Raw genomic sequence first — 20,493 nt, 5'->3', positions numbered from 1 at the left:
ATGAAATGTGGGGCTCAAATGTCACACCCAAACACCTTTTATATTTCAACATCCCACAACTTGCATCCCTAATTCACCATCAAAACTTGATAAGTACCATTTTGTATTCACATTCGTATTCACGTTGAAGGTTCTTCAAAGGTATTACAACATAACTTGTGAAGGGGAAAAAGGGGTTATGATTTCGAGTTTCTTGGAATGGAAGGAATGAGAAAGAATAAAGAAAGAAAACTAAAATAGATACGACATTAGATTCGAAGAATCTCGTAAATCAAAATCGTAAAGAAAAGGTTGAAAAGCCATAAAGAAATAGAGAGTTCATATGTTAAGACCCGAGTAAAGGAGAGGTACATGAATGAACCGAGACTATATTCGAATAAGAGCGATATTGAGTATACGATGACTAAAAAATGCACAAAGGAAGTTCTCTATGAGTGATGATAAAGCATATTAGAAGAACTTGTATTGGTCTGTGAGAATAATTTTTACTTATAATAATAATAAAAAATATAGAAGCATTTTTATTAATTTAGTTTTTATTTTTTATTATTATTATTATTATTATTTATATATGATTATTCATATAAATTCGGCCTATATTTCATCCAAGTAATTAGCTACAACTGGGCCGGAACAAACGAATCGGGCCCTCCTTTATTGGGCTAGGCCACATCCACATCTAGGCCCAATATGTAAGATTGAGCCCATCAAATAACAGCCCAACCACACAGGATATAATTGAAAAATCAAAAATAAAAAATTATTTATTTTACTTTTGGGAAGGAAAACATTAAAATATTGTTATGTGATTATTAGTGCAAAGAGTTGGTAATGGTGGGATGTACACGTCAGCCGCCACGATGGATCAAATGATCTTTGCTGTCCATCACCTTCGCCGAAGCTCCCTTCAACTTGCCGACCAAATATTATCGCTGCCCCCAAAACTTGGAAATTTCATCTCTGAATCGCGATTAGGGTTTTCTCTTCTGCTTCTTGATCGGTTCTTTTGTAAAGCTATTGTACTTCGCGCTTCGATATCCGATTTCCCGCTTCGATTAATTCAGGTTCGGTAAGTGTCTATTCATTTTTAGCGCTTTACGTTATTTGAAACAATTCGGATCTGGATCTGTGATTTGTCGTTCGTCCGATTGGATTTAGTAGGTTTTCTTTTCTAGGTGATTATTCTTCTGTTTAGCTATGAAATTCCATGTTGCTGTTGATGAGGAATTTATGTTTTCTTCACTTTTAGGGCATTTAGGCGATTTTGGGATACGATGGGGGCTTTCATTTCGAGATTCTGGTTCATGTTATTTCCGGCAAAAGAATACAAAATCGTGGTCGTTGGGTTGGATAATGCCGGAAAGACGACGACTCTTTACAAATTGCACTTGGGAGAGGTTGTTACTACACATCCTACGGTTGGAAGCAATGTTGAAGAGCTCGTGTACAAGAATATCCGATTCGAGGTACAGTCGATCTATCAATTTACTCCTATTTTGCCGTCTATTTGTTTTATCCTCTATGATCGCTAGTTGAGGATTGTTGTGAGTGAATTCCAAATTGACTAATTTAAGGAAGGAGGATGGATTTATAAGTTAGGAATACATCTTCATCTGTATGAGGCCTTTTTTGGGAAGCTCAAAGCAAAGCTATGAGAGCTTATGTTTAGAATGGACAATATCATACCAAATCATGCCCTTGACTTAGTCTTGTCAATAGAATCCTCAAATGTCGAACAAAGAAGTTGTGAGCCTCGAAGTAGTAGTCAAAAGTGATTCAAGTGTCGAATAAAGGGTGTACTTTGTTCGAGAACTCTAGAGAAGGAGTCGAGGTTCAATGAAGAGGAAGTTCTTCAAAGACCCTATGTTATACTTTGTTCGAGAGGAGGATTGTTGAGGATTGTTGGGAGTGAGTCCCACATTGGCTAATTTTGGGGGAAGGATCATAGGTTTATAAGTAAGTAATACATCTCCATTGGTCTAAGGTTTTTTGGAAAAGCCGAAAGCAAAGCCATGAGAGGTTATGCTCATACCATTGTGGAGATTTGTGATTCCTTACCTGACTTCTACTCTGTTGTTCATTATCTTCAATCGACAGGGGTTCTTTTCCTCGATCGATTCCGTTCTAGTTTTCTATTCGTCCAGTGTTGGCTTGTGGGGTTTTGCACTGGGATCTTTGAGATCTTTGGATGTTCCGGCCTGTTGGTGTAGAGTTGTCACTTGATTTTGTGAGTCAGTGTCTTTATAGCATTTAACTGGTAACTTCTCAAAATATTACAAAATGTTGGGCTGATTTGCTTTGTGATTTGAGTATGGTTTCCTCTATATTTGGCTTGTTTATTCGCCTAACAAGGAAATTGAAAGCAGAGTAATTGTTGGAAAAGCATATACAATCCAGTTATATTGAAAACTTTGCACAAAACCCATCTCTGTTCTTCATTTTGTAAGGCGAAGCTGAACAGCTAAAACCTGTGTTGTTTTGGCTTTGTTTTCTGTAGGTATGGGATCTCGGTGGTCAAGAGAGGCTTAGGACATCATGGGCAACATATTACCGTGGAACTCATGCTGTGATTGCGGTGATAGACAGCACAGATAGAGCAAGAATCAGCATTATGAAGGACGAGCTCTTCAGACTACTCGGTCACGATGATCTTCAGCAATCTGTGGTGCTGGTTTTTGCAAACAAACAGGATCTTAAGGATGCCATGACTCCGGTCGAAATCACCGATGCTCTTTCGCTTCACAGCATCAAGAATCACGACTGGCACATCCAAGCCTGCTCTGCCCTCACCGGAGATGGTCTATACGATGGTCTTGGGTGGATTGCTCAGCAAGTTACCGGTAAAACGCCGAGTTGACAAGGTAGTCGCTGCTTGTGGGATTCATTCTTACATGTAATCTTGTGGTTATACCCCCTTTCAATTCCATTTTGATTTCAGAAAGTTGTGTACTAAGTTAACAAAAAATAGATCAATATAAAAGAATTTGAATCGTTCGGGCTCTCGAACCATCGATCCCGCTTATCGGGCGGTGAGTTATGGCAAAAACCAAGCCAAAATGAATCTGAATGAGCAAATGGGAAATGAATAAGTCTAGAACAGAACAGAGAAAGAACAAGAGCCACCTCTAGAAATCTAGCCTCTTGCTCGAGCCGCTTCATTTCCATCAGCAACGTATGTTTTTCAATATTTTCAACTCAGTTCTTGTCAATATTTGTGTCTCTTTCTCCTTCCAAATCTTTGGTTTAAATTCATTTTTTCTAATTTTATTGTTATTTTAAGAAAGCAACACAAAATTTTCTTAAAATTCGTTCGTTTTAATGAAAATAAAATTCTAACTTAAAAGACCAATGTTGGAATTATATAGTTTAGAAAACATCATAATTTTAAAATTTTTTAGAGTTTGATTTAATAAATTTTATTTTCCTCGCAATAACAATTAAATTTATTATAGAGTGAACAAGTAAAAAGAAGATTGTTACGGTACCCTTGTTTTTCCAAGGTAAATTAGCTGATTTGATGGATGTAGATATCCCACATCGGAAAATGTGGGATAACTATAATAATATTTAAACCTAAATATGAAGGCATTAGGTCACGACCTTACTTGAACAGGATCTGTTCTATAGGTTGTACAACTGTGTCCTTGAGTTCTAAGGAGACAAGAACCATAATCTGGTGGATGAACCACTGCCCTGCGGCTAGAGCGTGATTAACAGTCCAACGATCCATTGGATCTGCGGCTGTAGATGATCGTTCTCAGCAAGGCTTCGCCCTAGCTTGGATGGTCGCAAGGCGGTCTGACAGATTAACCAAACTTTTTTTTCTTTGAGCTCTCGTTTCCTTTTTGAATCTGTGTTGAACATTATGCCTGAAATCTAAAGATTTGTTGGTTTGGCAGTGGATTCAATTTGGGTATGTCCGCTCTCTTCTTCTTCTGCGTTGTTTGAACTCTGATGAGAGAGATTTGGGATCGATTTCAGTTTCAATTACTATATCAAATCATGTCTATCTTTACTGTTAACCAAGATGCAGAGTAATGAGAAAAGTGGACAATGTCCAGTTCATGCCGCTTACCTGTTTGTTGAAATGCCTCACAGACCTGCAATTGGTTTCTTTTAATGGTAAAATTGAAAGGAAAGGCAAGGGGATCTAGGCTGAAGGTCGATTCGACCGATGTTTAGAACACTCTAACTTGCTCTCAATGGAGGCTGTTGAAACCTTCCGCTTCTGCTTTTACTTCAACCCAATGGAGGGTGCTGTGCTGTCGCTGAAACTGCAGAATGAAGGATATCATAAAAATTGATTTTGCTCATAGATGGCGACACGTGTGAGTATAAACGGCAAGGCAAGGGTTCCCGCATTTTAGAGCTTCACACGTGTAAGCACAACCTGCCAAGTGTCACCACACGTGTCACCTACTCACTCATTCCCTCTTCCTCCTCCTCTGTTACCAAAGCCCGAACCGTTCCACAAGAGATCTTCATTGCCGTGAAAATGTCCTGCACCTCACCCTTCTCTTTCACTCTCATGAGGAAAACGCTTCCCATTTATTATTCTTCGTCTTCTCCTTCTTCGTTCCTTTCCCATGGCGAATTCCTCCCGTTTAAAAACTCTGCGCCTCTCTCGCGTTTTCTGCTTGTCGGGGACTCGCCGGAGTTTCCCCAAAAGAGCCCCATTCCGGAGCCTTCTGTCCCCCTCGAAGTTCCTCAAATTTCGATTTCTCCAGCGATTGACCCGATCACTCCGCCAGAGCTTCCGCCAATAACTCCCGGGCCGGATTTTCCTGGATTACCGTCTCCCTTGCCTCCCGGACCCGACTTACCAGTTCCGCCGGTTCCATCCCCTCCAGGCATCGACGTACCCATACCACCCCATAAGCCTCCAGATATAGAGCCGCCAAGGCCTGGGTCGCCGGTGCCAGAACCGGACATATTACCGCCGCCGCCACCGGAGTTTCCGCCACCGAGGCCTCCCGGTCCGGAGATATTGACGTCACCGTCTTCCCCTGATATTCCTCCGGTAGCTATGTTTTGATGTGGATGGTTATGATTCTTCAAGTTGTAATCCGTCAGTTCTTAAATTACAAGTTTAAGTCCTCAAATGTTTTTTTTTTTTTTATACCTGAAATCACTGGTTGGTTGGTTGGTTGTATCATGCGACCGTGAAGAGTCGAGTTCGTCTAACAGGTATCAAAGTTATGCCATAAACTTAGTCGTACAATAGATTGGTAAATCCTCAAATGTCGAACAAAGGATTCAAAAGAAAAAGGAGTCGAGCCTCTTCGAACGCAGTAAAAAATGACTAGGATTCCAAAGGAGTCGAGCCTCGATTAAAGGGAGGCAATCGTTGATCTAACACCATTGATCAAGCCTCCTCGAAGGCAGTAAAAAATGACTAGGATTCTAAAGGGGTCGAGCCTCGATTAAAGGGAGGCATATTTTGTTCAAGGGGATCGTTGATCCCACGCCATTGAGGACTTCCTCCTCGATTAAAGGGAGGCATACTTTGTTCAAGGGTATCGTTGATCCCACACCATTGGGGCCTTTTGGGGAAGTCCATGGGGGAAGAATCCTGTTCGTCTAACTGGTTTGTGGGTCGGTTTGAGGGGGAAAAGGGTCGGAGGTTTTGATTTACCATTTTAATTAATTAATTTATTTTATTTTTAATATACTTAATTGATTACCAAAAATAATTCAATTAAAATAAATTAATAGCAATTCATTTAAATATATATGTAATTCATTTCTACAAATAAAAGTTAATTAAATGAATGTATTACTTATTTATTAAACTATTCATTAATTAGTTGATTATGGTTGGTTAATGTGGAGGGGCACTTTCGACCATGGATTATTTATAATCCTCGGATTAGCATATTTAAAATTAAATTTCAACTCCATTATAATTTGATTATTTTTTATGGTTCAAAATAGGTTATAATGTATGATAATTATAAAATTATAAATTTTTATTAAAAGCATTTATTTGAGGATAATCTTAAGATTATTGTTTTTAATTGCACGACTACTTATTTAAAATATTAAACATTATAATAAAATATCTGATAATACTAATGTAAATAAAATATAAATGTTATTTATTTATATGAAATTACACGGCATCTTCTCCTTCTTCAGGTATATATATATATATATAATGTAATTGTCGTCGTAAAGTTTTAACACGCAAAGACCAAAAAGAAATAATAATAATAATAATTATGTCCCAACCAAAGCTTGATTTTAGGGTTTTGAATTGAAAGCCAATTCCCCATTTCCACGTCTTCCTTTTTGAACCTCTCCCACGTGTACACGTGTTAATTCCTCTCCTCGAGATGAGAAAGCCTCGTTCAATTTAATTTATGATATGGTTGAATATATACGAACACGACTCTCCACAATGATATGATATTGTCCACTTTGAGCATAAGCTCTCATGTTTTTGCTTCGGGCTTCTACTCTCGTGGTTTTGTTCTGGGATTTTCATCGTTGAACGATATTTATATATTTTTTATATGAAAAAATTGGAGACGGGGGAGAATTGGGCATGGATTTGGAGCAAGACTTTTATTAGGTCAAACAGAGTACAAGTTGCTAAAGTTTGTCCATTATGTCAAGTTGGTGGGAGACTTTGGAAGGGAAATTCTTCTCTACAAAATAACCTAAGTTTGACTCATTAATATTAGCTTTTAAGTTCTTTTTAAAATTAAATACACTTCAGATTCCGCCATTCCCAACTCACCCCTGTTTTTTTTTTTTTTTTTTTTTTTTTTTTTTTTTTTTTTNTGTTTGTTTCCCGAGAAAATCCTCTGTTCGAAGAAAGAAAAAAAACATGGCGGAAGTACTGAGTGAAGAACAGATCGTGGAGTTTAAGGAAGCATTTTGTCTCTTCGACAAAGACGGCGATGGTGAGTGCCCTTTCTTTCTCCTCCGATTTCCTTTTCCGAAATTAACGTTGTTTCTTAGGTTGCATTACGATTGAGGAACTGGCGACGGTGATCCGGTCGTTGGATCAGAATCCGACGGAGGAGGAGCTGCTGGATATGATCAAGGAGGTGGACACCGATTGTAATGGAACTATCGAATTCTCTGAGTTTCTCAATTTGATGGCCAAGAAAATCAAGGTTTGAGACCACACGACCAAACTAACGAATTCACGACATGTCGTTCCGACAATTTCGAAGTCAAAATGTTTGAATCTTGATTCTGTTTTTGAACAGGAAACTGATGCAGAAGAAGAACTTAAAGAGGCTTTCAAAGTGTTCGATAAAGATCAAAATGGTTTCATCTCAGCTACTGAGGTCAATTTTCTTCTCCCTTTTGATACCACTCTCCACAATAGTATGATATTGTCCACTTTGAGCATGAGCTGAGCTCTAGACCTCGTACCATTGGAGAGAGCATTCTTTGTTTATAAACCTATGATCATTCCCTAAATTAGGCGACATGAGACTTTCATCATCTAACACCTCCTCTCGAACAAAGTGTGCAAGGCTCGACTCCTTTGGAGTCTTAGTCATTTTTTACTGCCTTCGAAGAGGCAAGGAGTCTTAGTCATAGTCATTTTTTACTGCCTTCGAAGAGGCTTGACTCCTTTTCCTTTCCAGATTGGTGTTTTTTACTACCTTCGAAGAGGCTTGACTCCGTTTCCTTGCGACATGAGACTTTCATCATCTAACACCTCCCCTTGAACAAAGTGCGCAAGGCTCGACTCCTTTGGAGTCTTAGTCACTTTTTACTGCCTTCGAAGAGGCAAGGAGTCTTAGTCATAGTCATTTTTTACTGCCTTCGAAGAGGCTTGACTCCTTTATCTTTCCAGATTGGTGTTTTTTACTACCTTCGAAGAGGCTTGACTCCGTTTCCTTGCGACATGAGACTTTCATCATCTAACACCTCCCCTTGAACAAAGTGCGCAAGGCTCGACTCCTTTGGAGTCTTAGTCACTTTTTACTGCCTTCGAAGAGGCAAGGAGTCTTAGTCATAGTCATTTTTTACTGCCTTCGAAGAGGCTTGACTCCTTTATCTTTCCAGATTGGTATTTTTTACTGCCTTCGAAGAGGCTCGACTCCTTTTTTTTTTTCCAGATTGGTGCGAGAAAGTTTAGGGCCTAACTTTGATATCATGATAGACGAACACGACTCTCCACAATGGTATGATATTGTCCACTTTGAGCATGGGCTCTCGTGGCTTTGTTTTAGACTTTCCCAAAAATCCTCATACTAATGGAGGAAGTATTATTTGTTTATAAACTCCTAAATTAGCAGATGTGGACTTTCTTCATCTAACACCCTTCACAAGTTTCCCACATTTTCTTTCTTATTTTCTCTCCTCCCAAACACTCATTTTAAAAAAATTATAATTAAAATTTCATATAGTTTAAAGATTTTCAGTGGAAAATCTAACGGCTGAAATTTGTTTAATTTAATGATGTGCAGCTGAGGCACGTGATGATCAATCTCGGGGAGAAGCTAACAGATGAAGAAGTGAAGCAGATGATCGAAGAAGCCGATCTGGACGGTGATGGTCAAGTCAATTTCGATGAATTCGTCAAGATGATGATGACCGTTGGATGATGATTAAAACTAGCCTTTCATCAACGGACCAAAAACCTTACTCCAATTCATTTATTTTCATACAATTTAATTTATTTCCTGTTTTTTTCTTTTTAAATAGTTATTAATTTATGGTATTTTCCTTTTGTTTTGATCCCTAAGTTCATGAAATTTATTTTTGGTAGATATAATAATAAAAGTCTAAATATAAAATATGGTCTACAATTTTTTTTTTCAATTTTTAATTGGGTCGTCAAATTAAAAAATAAAAAAAATAATATATATATATATCAATTTTGTCCTCCTATGAAAGTTTGTTAACAAAAGAAGTTTTCTAAAAAAGCTGATGTGACATTATTTATTAATATTTAGATAAGTTAATATACTACTAGATGCTAATTCTCGTATTAAAATTTCTACTTATGAATTAATAAAAATAAATTATTTTAATAACATTAATAAAATACAAATTAGCTTAATATTAACATTTTAACTCGAAAATAACTCTATCTACGTTATATCTCAAACTACAAAGTTAAAAATGGGATTTCCGCGGAGTTAAAAAGATAATTAATTTTAATTAATTAAAGAATGTATTAATTATGGATTTTGGATGTTGAAAGTTAAATTAAATAATTTGAGCGTTAAAATATCATTTTCGTCTCGATATTTTATATTAAAAAATATAGACTTCTATTATTTTTTTTTCAAGATGTTTATAATATGTATTTTTTTAGGGTAATAATTACATCATAATAAATATTAAAAGGGTATTTGGTGAATATTGACTTTGACCATGCCTTGTTGGACCATCCAAATATCCAATCCAATCAGCTTCAAGACGCGTGTTGTTGAGAATTAAATTTATTTGATTTATTTTTATCACCTTCTCCTCCACGTATTGATTTATTAATTTCATTAAATAATGTTTATTCTAAACTATATTTGGCTATAATTTAATTAAATAAAACATTATATTTAATAAATTATGTATTGCATTCACAAACAAATCCAAATAAGAAAAAGAATTAAATGCAAATTTAAACCACAAGATGAGATGATGACCTGTAAATTTGGCGGGAAGAGAAGTGTACGGACGGTGCGAACAAACTTGTAGAACCGTAGCAGGAAGGGAAGAAAACCGGTGAAAACCACTCAGAAATTTGAATTCGAGAGAAAATCCGATCAATTGATTGCAGTAGCACAGCAGATGCAGGTTCCGAAGATTAGGGATTTGCTTCTGCGCTTCCCTTTTCGAATCGGCGATGGCGGTGGTAAGTCTTTGTCTGCGTTTTTTGTGGCGCCTAATTTATGTTGATTGATTGCGGTGGATTCCATCTCCGATTCTTCTTTTTCTTTTGCGAATCCTGGGAATGAAGGTCTCGATTTCTCTGATTCGCTTCTTCCTAACTTTACAACTCGCTTCTCCGTTGGATTTGGGAAGCTAATCTCCTGCAGATTTTGTAAGTCTTCGATTGTCTTGATCTGGTATAACAATGGAATTTTCTCTGTTTCTACTGCCTTTCCTTCGCTTTGGATATCTATATTGAAGCTAGGCGATTTACGCATTTCGATATCAGCGACTGAATTGTCGGAATTTGATTCGTTGCTTGTTCTTCCTGGAGATTCTTGATTTTCCTCTCTGAATGTTGAGAGCGGAAGCGTTGTTACATTCTGTTCGTCGATCGGATTTGTCGATGGTTTAGTTTCTGTGAATGTTGCTGAAGCTGTTTGTATATAATGTGGAGAGTCTGAGGAATTTTTCTTGGATTTTTCAGATGTTTTTTCGGTTATTTGCCTCAGTGTTGAGATTGATTCATCTGTACTTTCTCCAGTTTGAAATGTGATCGAAGCTTCCTTTTGATGGCTTTGAGGTTGAAGCCCTAAAAGAGGTTCAAATAAGTTTTCCTCTGGTTCTCGTCTTTCCCCTTCATGTCCAACGTTTGTTGAAATTTCCGTTGTCTCTCCCATCCCCTCATTCTTATGCTTGTAATCTCCAATAGATGAATTTAAAACTTCCATAATTTGTTCAGAAATTTCCAGATATTCTTCATCTGAATCCTCGCAATCTTCTCCAGGAGTCTCGTTCTGGTTTCTGACAACAGATTCAGAAGCTGCATTTTCCTCGGAGTGCGACCTAATCGTGTTAAATTCCTCTTGGACCTCATTTGAAATCTTAGATTGAGTTGGAAGATTGTCTTGAACGATTGTTTCAGTTCCCTGTTCTTCTCTTAATTGGGTTTCTTCTTTCAAAACTGTGCATCTGTTTTCAACCTCGGGAACTTGCATGCATGACTTCGGTAATTCTATCACCAGACTCTCTTCTGGTTGTGAACATGAAGTNTGGGAACTTGCATGCATGACTTCCGTAATTCTATCACCAGACTCTCTTCTGGTTGTGAACATGAAGTATTATGACCGATCAAATCTATCGCAGTTTCTTCATCTTTAGTATCGACAATTGTAGTTGTTGGCATTGTATTTTCATGGCATGACCTTGGCTCTATTATATCACAGTTCTTCTTCTCCATATCTGTCTTTGCCTCTGCGCCGAAAGAATCCACGTTAGATAATTTTTCTGTGCACATGAAGTGATCATTCTCCTCAGTATGTTCCAAACTAGAGCCGAAACAGTACTTGATTTCTTGTGAGGATCCATCAGCACTTGATCCCGCCAACGATTCTGCCTTGGTTTCAGGCAATTCATGATGAATAGACTTAAGATCTGAATTCTTTTCAGATTTTGGATCGTCCAATACATGTAACGTCTTGACATGGTAGCCTTCTCCCCTCTCTGCACCATTCTCCTCATCTGTATCTCGATGAGTATCAATAACTTGATCAGCATCGAAATCTGAGGTCTTTCTTAATTTTGGATCTTCTAATGCTTGTGCTATCATGTCGAAGTTGGAAACTTTTTCCTTCAGTCCATCAACTTCCTTATCAGTATCTTGATTAGTATCAATAACTTGATCAGCATCAAAATTTGAAGTCGTTTCAGATTTTGGATCTTCTGGTGCTTGTTTTATCGTGTCAAAGTTGGAATCTTTTCCTCTTGCTCCATCATTTTCATTGTGTTTTTCTTGATCATTATCAATAACTTGATCAGCAACAAAATCTGAAAAGTTTTCAGATTGTGAGTCTTCTGATGCTTGTGTCATCGTATTGCAGTTTGAACCTTTGATCCTCTCAATATCACCTTTTTCTTGATCATTATCAATTACTTGATCAGCAACAAAATCTGAAACGTTTTCAGATTTTGGGTCTTCTGATGCTTGTGTCATCGTATTGCAGTTTGAACCTTTGATCCTCTCAATATCACCTTTTTCTTGATCATTATCAATAACTTGCTCAGCAACAAAATCTGAAAACTTTTCAGATTTTGGGTCTTCTGATGCTTGTGTCATCGTATGGCAGTTTGAACCCTTGACCCTCTCAATATCACCTTCCTTTTCTGTATCTCGATCAGTATCAAGAACTTGATCAACATCAAAATCTGTTGCTTTTTCAGATTTTGGATCTAAGTTGGAACCTTTGCCCCTCTCTCTATCATCTTCCTTATCTGCATCTCGATCAGTATCAATAACTTGATCAGCATCAAAATCAGAAATCTTTTCAGATTTTGGATCTTCTGATGCCTGTGTTATCATGTCGAAGTTTGAACCTTTTCCCCTCACTCCATTTTCCTTATCAATATCTCGGTCAATACCAAGAACTCGATCCATATTGGTGGTTTCTTCTGAATCTGCCATGGCACATTCTGCTGAATGGTAAGTGTTGTTCAAACTCAATCCCAAAGCATCCTTGCATTCTTCTGGAAACTTGTTGCTATCTTCTATGAAAGATTCGGCTTTAATGTTGAGCAATTCATGCTGAGTACTTTTGAAATCTGAAGTCTTTTCAGGTTTCGGCTCATCTAATGCTAGTATTGTTGTGTTCAAATTGGAAACTCCCTCCCCTTCTTCCTCTGTTTCAATTTGGAGCAGACAAAACGATTGATTAGATGCTATGAAGTTTACTAGTACTACATACAATTAAATTACAGAAGTAAGGGAACTTCTGCTGACCTTCCTGATTTGAAGCCTGCTTTTCATGCTCATGCTCATTTCCATCCGATCTATTCTCTTCCGAATCAAACTCCTTTGTTTTATCCTCTTTAGAGTTGGCCTGGACTTCGTTGTCCTCTTTAGTTCTGTCTGGTAGCTTTTCAGAAACCACATGAAACTCTGCCGTATTACATTCTTTATTTTTTTCTTCCTCTGCATAAATATATAGGGACAGTAGGTTGGATAAGACTCTAGAATACTTGAATTTATCTATAACAGAGATGTTAAAATTCTGTGCAGACCTTTCTCAATGACATGGTGATTTCCATTTAGTTTATCTGCACCATCAGAACCTGGCCTAGCCTCTTTTTGGCTGAAGTCTGCAACTTCATCCGCTTTGACTTCGTTGGCCCCACCTTCCAGTAAAGATTTTTCTGGACCTTCAGTTCTTGCCTGTTCTTCCTCTGCATCAATAGAACAGAAAACACGATTATACATGTCGTAAACTAGTCTTACCGAGGCTATTCAGACTTCAAAATTACCTCTAAATTCAGATGTGTTATTGTTTCCCATCTCATTTCCCATATTCAACTCAACAAATCCTGCTATTAAGGGGTTTAATACACAACACTCACAATTCTATAACTGACAAGCTGAATAAAATCGGAATTAAAGGGGGCTTCTATACTTCAAACTTCCTTACCATTGTGATGATCATGATGATATTTGACAGCTTGATCTGTTGTAGACAGCTAGGTTGTTGACACAAGATTAAACAATTTCAGAAATATTGCTTAGAACATAAGCTCTAAATGAGTAATCTGTCAGCCGAACTCTTTCAACCTCTCATTCCTCTCTGACACTGGTTCAGCTTTATAGCTTTCAAGATTTTGTTTAGTACATAAAGTTTGACAATCTTCCACTCAAATGAGCGCTAATGATCTGTCGTTATGATTGTGCTTTTGCAACTAAAATTTCTAGACTGTTTTCAGTATTTGTTGGAAAAGGCTGTTGTAGTGGTAACCTTAAAGCAGGGGTACATCCAAACTGGACATCACTGGAGCTGCCATTTCTGGGGTAAAGCGCCTTCTTGCTGTGTTTTTCATTAACAAATTCAATCCCCCCCCTATGTACTTTTCATCATTTTCACTATTTTTAAAGGGAATGGGTCGGCTAACTAGACTTGCAATTGCTATATTATTGCATTGTCATCATTCTGTGATGACATCTGTAGATGAACTGCACTCCTCAAAATTGTTTAGAGATAGATAGTCTTGATTACAAACTAATAAGTTATGAGTCCCTTTGATTAAAGTTAGAGCTTAACTGATATAATCATTCTCGGCTGGAATTTTTTTTTTCTTGTCGAACAGGTGGGCCGATTGATCAACATTTCTTGAGCTTTAATCTTGTTGGTGGTTGATGCAAGGTGGCTGAACTCCATTATTTGGGAGGACGAGTTCATCATATCAGTAATTTGGTATGTAAGTTCTCTACCTGTCTATTGCACCTTTAAGAGTTAAATAATTGGGCTGTTCTGCTTTTTCCTCATTAACAAAATCAAAAGATAATGGTGGGGGATACCCACTAATCGCTTTTCCGGCAAACAATTGATGAAGGAAATGAATATACGCATTGGGACCGTACATCTGCCCATTTGTTTCTGTTACAGTGTAGTTTTCGAACTTCAAATTTGATTAATTATTGTTGATGATTTAATGATTACAAAAATAAAATAGTTAGAAAATTATTTGATCCATCAAAATTTACCTTTAATAATTTATTTGTTAATGACATACCATCGGCTACTTTTGTAATTATTTTATGTTTTTTGGCTTTAATAAATTTACTTCTCTTCTTTTTTAATTTTAAAAACAAAATCTGTTTGTTTACTCATCCTGTCTATTTTCATTTTTCTTATGAACACATTACAATTTTTAATTAAATTTCAAAAACAAAAATTCTATTAGATTTCAAAACAATTTAAAACACATGTAAAAAAACAAATAAGCTTATGGGTGGATCATAGGTTAAAGTAGTATTTATAGGCTAAGTTCTGGAACCAAAAAAATATCTGGGAACAAAATTAAGAACCTACGACTGTTTTTTTTTTTATTTTTTTTATTTTTATTTTAAAACAAAATAATTTGCAATAGCTATATGGGAATTAAAATCCAACCTTAAACATCCCATCTATTGATTTCCATTGGTACATCAGTAACAATGCTCACTAGTCTCTATCACTACTCTGTGGGGATTCGAAACAATACCATCATCTATAAAACTCGCGAAGGGATTCTATTAGCATAATATAGTGAAAGTTGTTTAACCTGAAAATCAAATCCATAATCAAGCCCATCTCCTTTATAGAACTCAACATAAAGAACACTAGTACACAAGCTGCAGAGTCTTGTACCAAATCCAAAGATGCGATGAGGGCATCTATAATTTACAAAGAGAGGCAAATTATGTTTTGCTTCAGTTCCATCCATCTCTTGGTCTTATTCATATGTTCAAATTGCTAATATACTTTTTTCTGATACAGCAGGCTATGCCAGAACAGCTTCAGGTTCAGCCAGTCTGCCACTGCTTGCAGGTACCAAACTGTCATAATATTCAACTAACACCTTCCATCCACCTGGGCACATAAACCCTTCTGGTGGATTCTCTTTGTTCTTCGCTAGTGTTCTCATCTGCATCATCCAAGTAATATGTTTTTTCATTATACAACCAATGGTGCTAACATATATATTTAGTCCTCACTGTTAATTCTCCAGTCAACTGGCAACTAATATGGCGCCATGTGGGAGCTGACATGGCACACATTAATATACTCAATGGTTGCCATGTATGAAAACCAAGGTGACAGTCATGTCACTTGTATATGGTGCCTTGCCAACCGCACCCATCTTTCCCGTGACGCCATATTAATGTTTTATCGATTTAATTGGATAGTTGATGTTTGAGATTAAATTCATGTTGTTAGAAATCACGACTCTCCACAACGGTATGATATTGTCCACTTTGAGCATAAGCTCTCATGGCTTTGCTTTGGGCTTCCCCAAAAGGCCTCATACCAATGAAGATGATATTCCTTACTTATAAACCCATGATCTTCCACTATATTAACCAATGTGGGACTCACTCCCAATAATCCTCAACACATGTGAATGAGCATAGCTCAATTAGTTTAGCATACACTCTGGATTAAAAGGTTAAAAGGTTAGAGATTTGAATCTCTCACTCCACACTCCACTATATACTATAAATAAAGGTAGAAGACAATGATTAGAATTATGATGAAAGCAGGCAATTACCTTGGTGCCGGATATGAATAGGAAATCCTGAGCTCTAGAGGGGTCGAAGAAAGCCATTTTGCCCTGAGTTTTATCATAAGCAGCAACCTGAAAGTGCAATAAAATAGATGAGCGGCTCTTCGACTTAAGTGATAATCTACCAAGTTTGGTCCAGAGCATTCTATATAGACTTACTCTGAAGGGAAGGATGTTCAGCCGCTCTAGTCCAGGTGCCATGCTCAAGACTTTCTTCCCATGGTCAGCATCATATAAATCCCTTTTCTTAGTAGGATGACCCATTCCAGCTGGGTCGCGTCCAACAATGTAAAAGTTGGCTCCTGCATTGATTCTTGCCTTTGCATGCCACTGCACCTCAGTTGGCCCTGCATAGTGCATAGGAGATGGAAATATGGAGACGACCGTTGTCTCTGGATCAAGAACACCATCCTCAAGGACCTGGTAGAATTAGTGCAGATCAAAAAATTTAGAACTTTCCATGGACAATCAATAAATAGAGTAGGAAAGATGGTTCAAAATTAGGCACCTTCTCATGTTGCTTCATTCGCCAACCTAGTGGAACATCATCTGCCTTGGTGTAGCCACCCAAAGGATGAAGCAACAAAACGGGGTTCTTGTACCCCATTTCAAGCAGTCGACGGCGGGTATCCGTCATTAGTAATGCATGCCCATTATGTACTGGATTTCGAAGTTGGAATGCAAACACTGCATCTGCATTTCGCCGGGTAAATTCCTCCCGTAGTTCTGCAGGTGACTGTCGGAAACGGTCAAGCCCATCATGGTACTTGATTGGTTCTATAACCTCTAAGTCACCTCCTATCAGCCAGTTACCAGCATTGGTTATGGCTTGATCAACGTAAGGGAGCCCGGGAGCAGTGGTGCCCCAGGTTCTTGCTATCCTTTCTTCTTTTGGGTGCTTGTAGATCTCAATACTGATACATCCAACAAGGAAATTAGAAGACTAATTAGATGGTATGAAATGATTTCAGCAGGCAAGTAACTGCTACTATTAGAATTAGCATGCATCTTGTCAATGGATTATAACAATTGGGCCTCCAGGAAAGTGAACGTTTGTCAAAATCTTCACCATGCCATTATTGATATGATCCCAAATAGACAAAAGATGTGAAATCCAATCCAATCCAAACAGAGATAAATCACAATTGGAGCCCATGCAAGATGAATCATCCAAGTTTTGGATTTTCTACGACATAAAGATATTCTAGACTAGCACTTACTATTTCTCATAGGCATGAATTAAGAGGTGTCTTAACTCTCAACTAGGCTGTCTCTGTTAGGAGATCTCGCTCAACAAGCTACACTACTGACCTCCTAGGGAACTAGAAACCGAGAGGAAAAAAGCAAGAAACTTTATGGATATACTATTTTCTTTTGCAGACAGAAACAGAAGAGAAAAGAAATAAAATTATGAATTCCTCGAACAATACATGGAATAGAGATAGGTTCGTCAAGAACAAAGCCACACAATGGCTTCACCAGATCATAGCGTAGAGATAGATTCATCATGTCCCAATCAGAACCACAAACTTGAGAAATGAAAAGCAACAGAAAAGTGAGAGAAAATCTTACTCCTTCATAATAGCGATGGGGTTGTTGTTGGCGTCAAAGAGAGCCACACTGGTGGAGTCGCCGATGTGGTGCTTTTGGGCATCGTCAATGGCCAAGACAATGGGCACTGACATGTTCGCCACAGACCCATCTGGAAGCCTGAGCGAATTGAAATGAAGCGTTTGGAGGAACTCGGATTCTCTCATGAATCCGGTAAGAGGACTGGCCCATCCTTCGCTGAGCACATGAACCCATTGAATATCTATGCTCGAAAGGGAGATCCTCGGCAAGGATAAGGCCTCCTTCTTCTTCAAACCCCTCAGAGGCTCCTCAACCAGAAGCTCCACCAGCCTTCCGCCGTCTGGTTCGATCAAACCGGCGGAAACCCGGAGCCGGAGATTGGCCTTCTTGGCCTTGAAGCTCCCAGCAGGAAGGGAGATTTTGATCGGAGCGCCCAAGTGGGTGTAGGAAGTTCTCTGAATAGAATGAAATGGAGATGGGGCTTTGATGAATCGAGTCGCCGTGGACGCCATCTCGGATGGAGACCAAGGCTTCAAAAGCGAGATTAAGGACAGATTAACCTGAAATTAGGGAAGAAGACGAAATGGGAAGAGATTAATCCGATGGTGGAAAAAGTGAGAGAGAAGATGGAACAAAAAGGGGAATCGGAGCGGGGGATTTTGCAACTTTTTAGAGATAGTGGGATGGGATAGAAATATATAATGAAGATTCTTTCATTGAATAATTATTTTTGGTTGGGAGGATGAACCTGGACATCTTTTTCTTCCTCCCATTCTTTTTGTTTCTTCCCATTTTGATGCTCCAAGTTGCTCTTCGTTGGAGATTTTAAATTCTTACTACCCGTTAGTGATTGTATTTTTCCGGCGGAAAAATTAGTGCTAAAAATACATAATTTCTCTATTTTTCTTAGGATTTAATTTTGTTTAAGAGCAAAAACATGACCTGCAAAATAAGATCACCTGGCCACATATGCAGTTAACACTAAGAATTATAGGAGAAGAAGAATAGTTAGTATGGAGAATTGCATACTTCCGACTTTTTAGGGTTCTTATCTAAGTCAAAAAAGGACTGCCCCCCTAATGAGGCCGACCTTAGCCACGACCTCTTGTCAAGATCGAGGGTAAGAAATTTGACCCAATTTCTTATCTTCTTTGTTTTGTTGCTCAATCTTTTGTATTAGTCTAATTTTGTTTCATGTTGATAAAGAATCAATTCAAAGGAGAGCTATGATACCAAATGATAAGGAATCACTACAAGGAAGTAAGATTCATATTATCTTGTTGATCGAATATCTCAAGGTAAGGAAACCTGTTTGAGATTCGAATCACTCCACAAAGAAGATCGATCATGTTTAGCTTGAATGATTATAAATTACATAGAATTGGAAAGGAAATGTAAGAACAGTTGGCCGTTCGATAAAGGAAAGCACAAATACTCATTTTACTACACTTTCCAAATCCCTTTATATAACATACATGTTTTATATAGCCTCAAAATGAAAACTCTCAACCTTTTGGTAAGCATTCTAAGAGTTAGTAACTTTCATATTTTCGTGACTATAATTAGTCACCGTGCATCACAATTAGCGGGTAGGTATGTAAATAAGTCTTACAATATATTAAAGAAACAACTCTAAATTACAATCCACCCACCCAAAATTTGTAACCATCTAAAAATGAATGAACCTTATTCTTCTTTAGTGCGACATGAATTGCAACCTATTGTCATAATTTGAACAATATTTTTTCACATCTTCCTTAAAATTTATCTGGTATGATTGATATCTTGGTTTATATCACATGTACTTATTTTTCACATTCGTAATTTTTATTTCAACTTAAGTTTGTTAGAGTAAGTAGAGGTTTCTAAAAAAAATTGTTAAAACAATGGTTGGTTGAAATATTAGAATAGTTATTTTCGGTATGAATTATTTGCTAATATAATAACTTTTTTTTTTTTGAAATATTAAAGTACCTTACATTTTCATGTTGCTTTTTACGTCACTTTTTTCTTTGAGTCAACCTAGAGTTGATTGGATGATGTCCATAGGAAAGATAAAGATGCCCCTTCAGGTTCCTTGAATGTTCATAATCTTTGAATTCAAACCTCCATCACTAAAACATGATATCTTTATTAGATTTTGTCCAATTGAACTTTCCCCGTTTTGTTGCCCAAATTCAAACTCCACCAACCTTAATACAAAATAGAAACCCAAATTTAAATTTTCTTCTTCTCTTATCTATGCATTACAAAATTTCCACATTTATTATGAAATTAAATTGGGCCCAACATTTTGGAACTTGGGAACCTCATGCCTTACGATTCAATCACCCATACCCTTTTTTTTATATATGAAAAAAAATGAGGCCCAACCCCAAGCCCAAATACATAGACTAAGTGAGATGGCCCAATAAGCAGCCCAAGTCGAATAACAAGGCCCAGTGAATTTAATTTTTGGAAACTTTCAGCATGAGTTTAGATTTTTTAAAATTAAGGTAATAATATAATTCCCTTTTCTTAGGTTCATAAAATAAATAGTATTTCTAATATAATTATTATAATGTAAATTTAAATAATTAAATAAATAAAAACTCATATAAAATTGTAAAAGTAAGAAAAAGAAAGGGATAATGTTTGATTTCGAATCTTGATGAACTCATTAACTCTGGATTTGTATTCGTGGAATGGGGTCCAATAACGAGACAATAAAAGAATTTTTTTTTTATTTTTTTTTTATGGGACTTTCCATGGTTGGAAATGACGAAAATGCCCTTGCCTTTTTTGTTGGGCTCTTTTTTCTTTTCTTTTATATTTTTCTTTTTGGAGTTCTGACCGTTTTGCTTTTTGGGTGAAGGATTAAAGTGTTTTGGTGCCTTTTGATGGCTAACTGGCCAAAGTTTAAAAAAGGCGGAGAGAGTGTGAAAAGACATAAATGTCATTAAACAAATGGAATGAAAAAAAAAAAAAAATAAAATAAATAAATAAATCGAA

General features: G+C 37.2%; 5 protein-coding genes and 1 non-coding gene across 7 annotated transcripts; 4 read left to right on the top strand and 2 right to left on the bottom strand.

The window, feature by feature from the left end:
• Positions 1 to 788: 788 nt before the first annotated feature.
• Positions 789 to 2,991, top strand: LOC111799682 (ADP-ribosylation factor-like protein 5). 2 transcript variants are annotated; one of them, XM_023683118.1, is made up of 3 exons: positions 789 to 1,069; positions 1,250 to 1,466; positions 2,498 to 2,991. In XM_023683118.1, exons 1-3 carry the CDS (start codon positions 840 to 842, stop codon positions 2,855 to 2,857), a joined length of 807 nt encoding a protein of 268 aa, XP_023538886.1. In that variant the 5' UTR covers positions 789 to 839; the 3' UTR covers positions 2,858 to 2,991. The 2 variants fall into 2 exon arrangements, with proteins under 2 accessions (XP_023538886.1, XP_023538887.1); XM_023683119.1 differs by having other exon boundaries at positions 957 to 1,064.
• A 604-nt stretch (positions 2,992 to 3,595) lies between these two features.
• LOC111801240 lies at positions 3,596 to 3,808 on the top strand. Its single transcript, XR_002816115.1, has one exon. It is a non-coding gene; the product is annotated as a small nucleolar RNA U3 (small nucleolar RNA).
• A 687-nt stretch (positions 3,809 to 4,495) lies between these two features.
• On the top strand, positions 4,496 to 5,035 carry LOC111800057 (pistil-specific extensin-like protein). Its single transcript, XM_023683636.1, has one exon. It carries the CDS (start codon positions 4,496 to 4,498, stop codon positions 5,033 to 5,035), a length of 540 nt encoding a protein of 179 aa, XP_023539404.1.
• Positions 5,036 to 6,820: 1,785 nt separating this feature from the next.
• Positions 6,821 to 8,685, top strand: LOC111800936 (calmodulin-like protein 8). The gene is made up of 4 exons (XM_023684863.1): positions 6,821 to 6,908; positions 6,967 to 7,124; positions 7,221 to 7,301; positions 8,436 to 8,685. The coding sequence occupies exons 1-4, from the start codon at positions 6,833 to 6,835 to the stop codon at positions 8,571 to 8,573; spliced, it is 453 nt and encodes a 150-aa protein (XP_023540631.1). The 5' UTR covers positions 6,821 to 6,832; the 3' UTR covers positions 8,574 to 8,685.
• A 952-nt stretch (positions 8,686 to 9,637) lies between these two features.
• LOC111800049 lies at positions 9,638 to 14,247 on the bottom strand. The gene is made up of 6 exons (XM_023683625.1): positions 14,109 to 14,247; positions 13,141 to 13,200; positions 12,901 to 13,062; positions 12,620 to 12,811; positions 10,939 to 12,519; positions 9,638 to 10,873 (listed from the first exon to the last, which is right to left on the bottom strand). The coding sequence occupies exons 1-6, from the start codon at positions 14,245 to 14,247 to the stop codon at positions 9,738 to 9,740; spliced, it is 3,270 nt and encodes a 1,089-aa protein (XP_023539393.1). The 3' UTR covers positions 9,638 to 9,737.
• Positions 14,248 to 14,875: 628 nt separating this feature from the next.
• LOC111799934 (ATP sulfurylase 1, chloroplastic-like) lies at positions 14,876 to 18,266 on the bottom strand. The gene is made up of 5 exons (XM_023683465.1): positions 17,503 to 18,266; positions 16,439 to 16,844; positions 16,090 to 16,350; positions 15,916 to 16,002; positions 14,876 to 15,291 (listed from the first exon to the last, which is right to left on the bottom strand). The coding sequence occupies exons 1-5, from the start codon at positions 18,012 to 18,014 to the stop codon at positions 15,148 to 15,150; spliced, it is 1,410 nt and encodes a 469-aa protein (XP_023539233.1). The 5' UTR covers positions 18,015 to 18,266; the 3' UTR covers positions 14,876 to 15,147.
• Positions 18,267 to 20,493: the final 2,227 nt, after the last annotated feature.

Source organism: Cucurbita pepo, chromosome LG08 (genome assembly GCF_002806865.2).
Source record: "Cucurbita pepo subsp. pepo cultivar mu-cu-16 chromosome LG08, ASM280686v2, whole genome shotgun sequence".
In the NCBI taxonomy this organism is placed as follows: Eukaryota; Viridiplantae; Streptophyta; class Magnoliopsida; order Cucurbitales; family Cucurbitaceae; genus Cucurbita; species Cucurbita pepo.
Note: the sequence above shows the minus strand (reverse complement) of the source record. Positions and strands in the feature narration are given on the sequence as shown.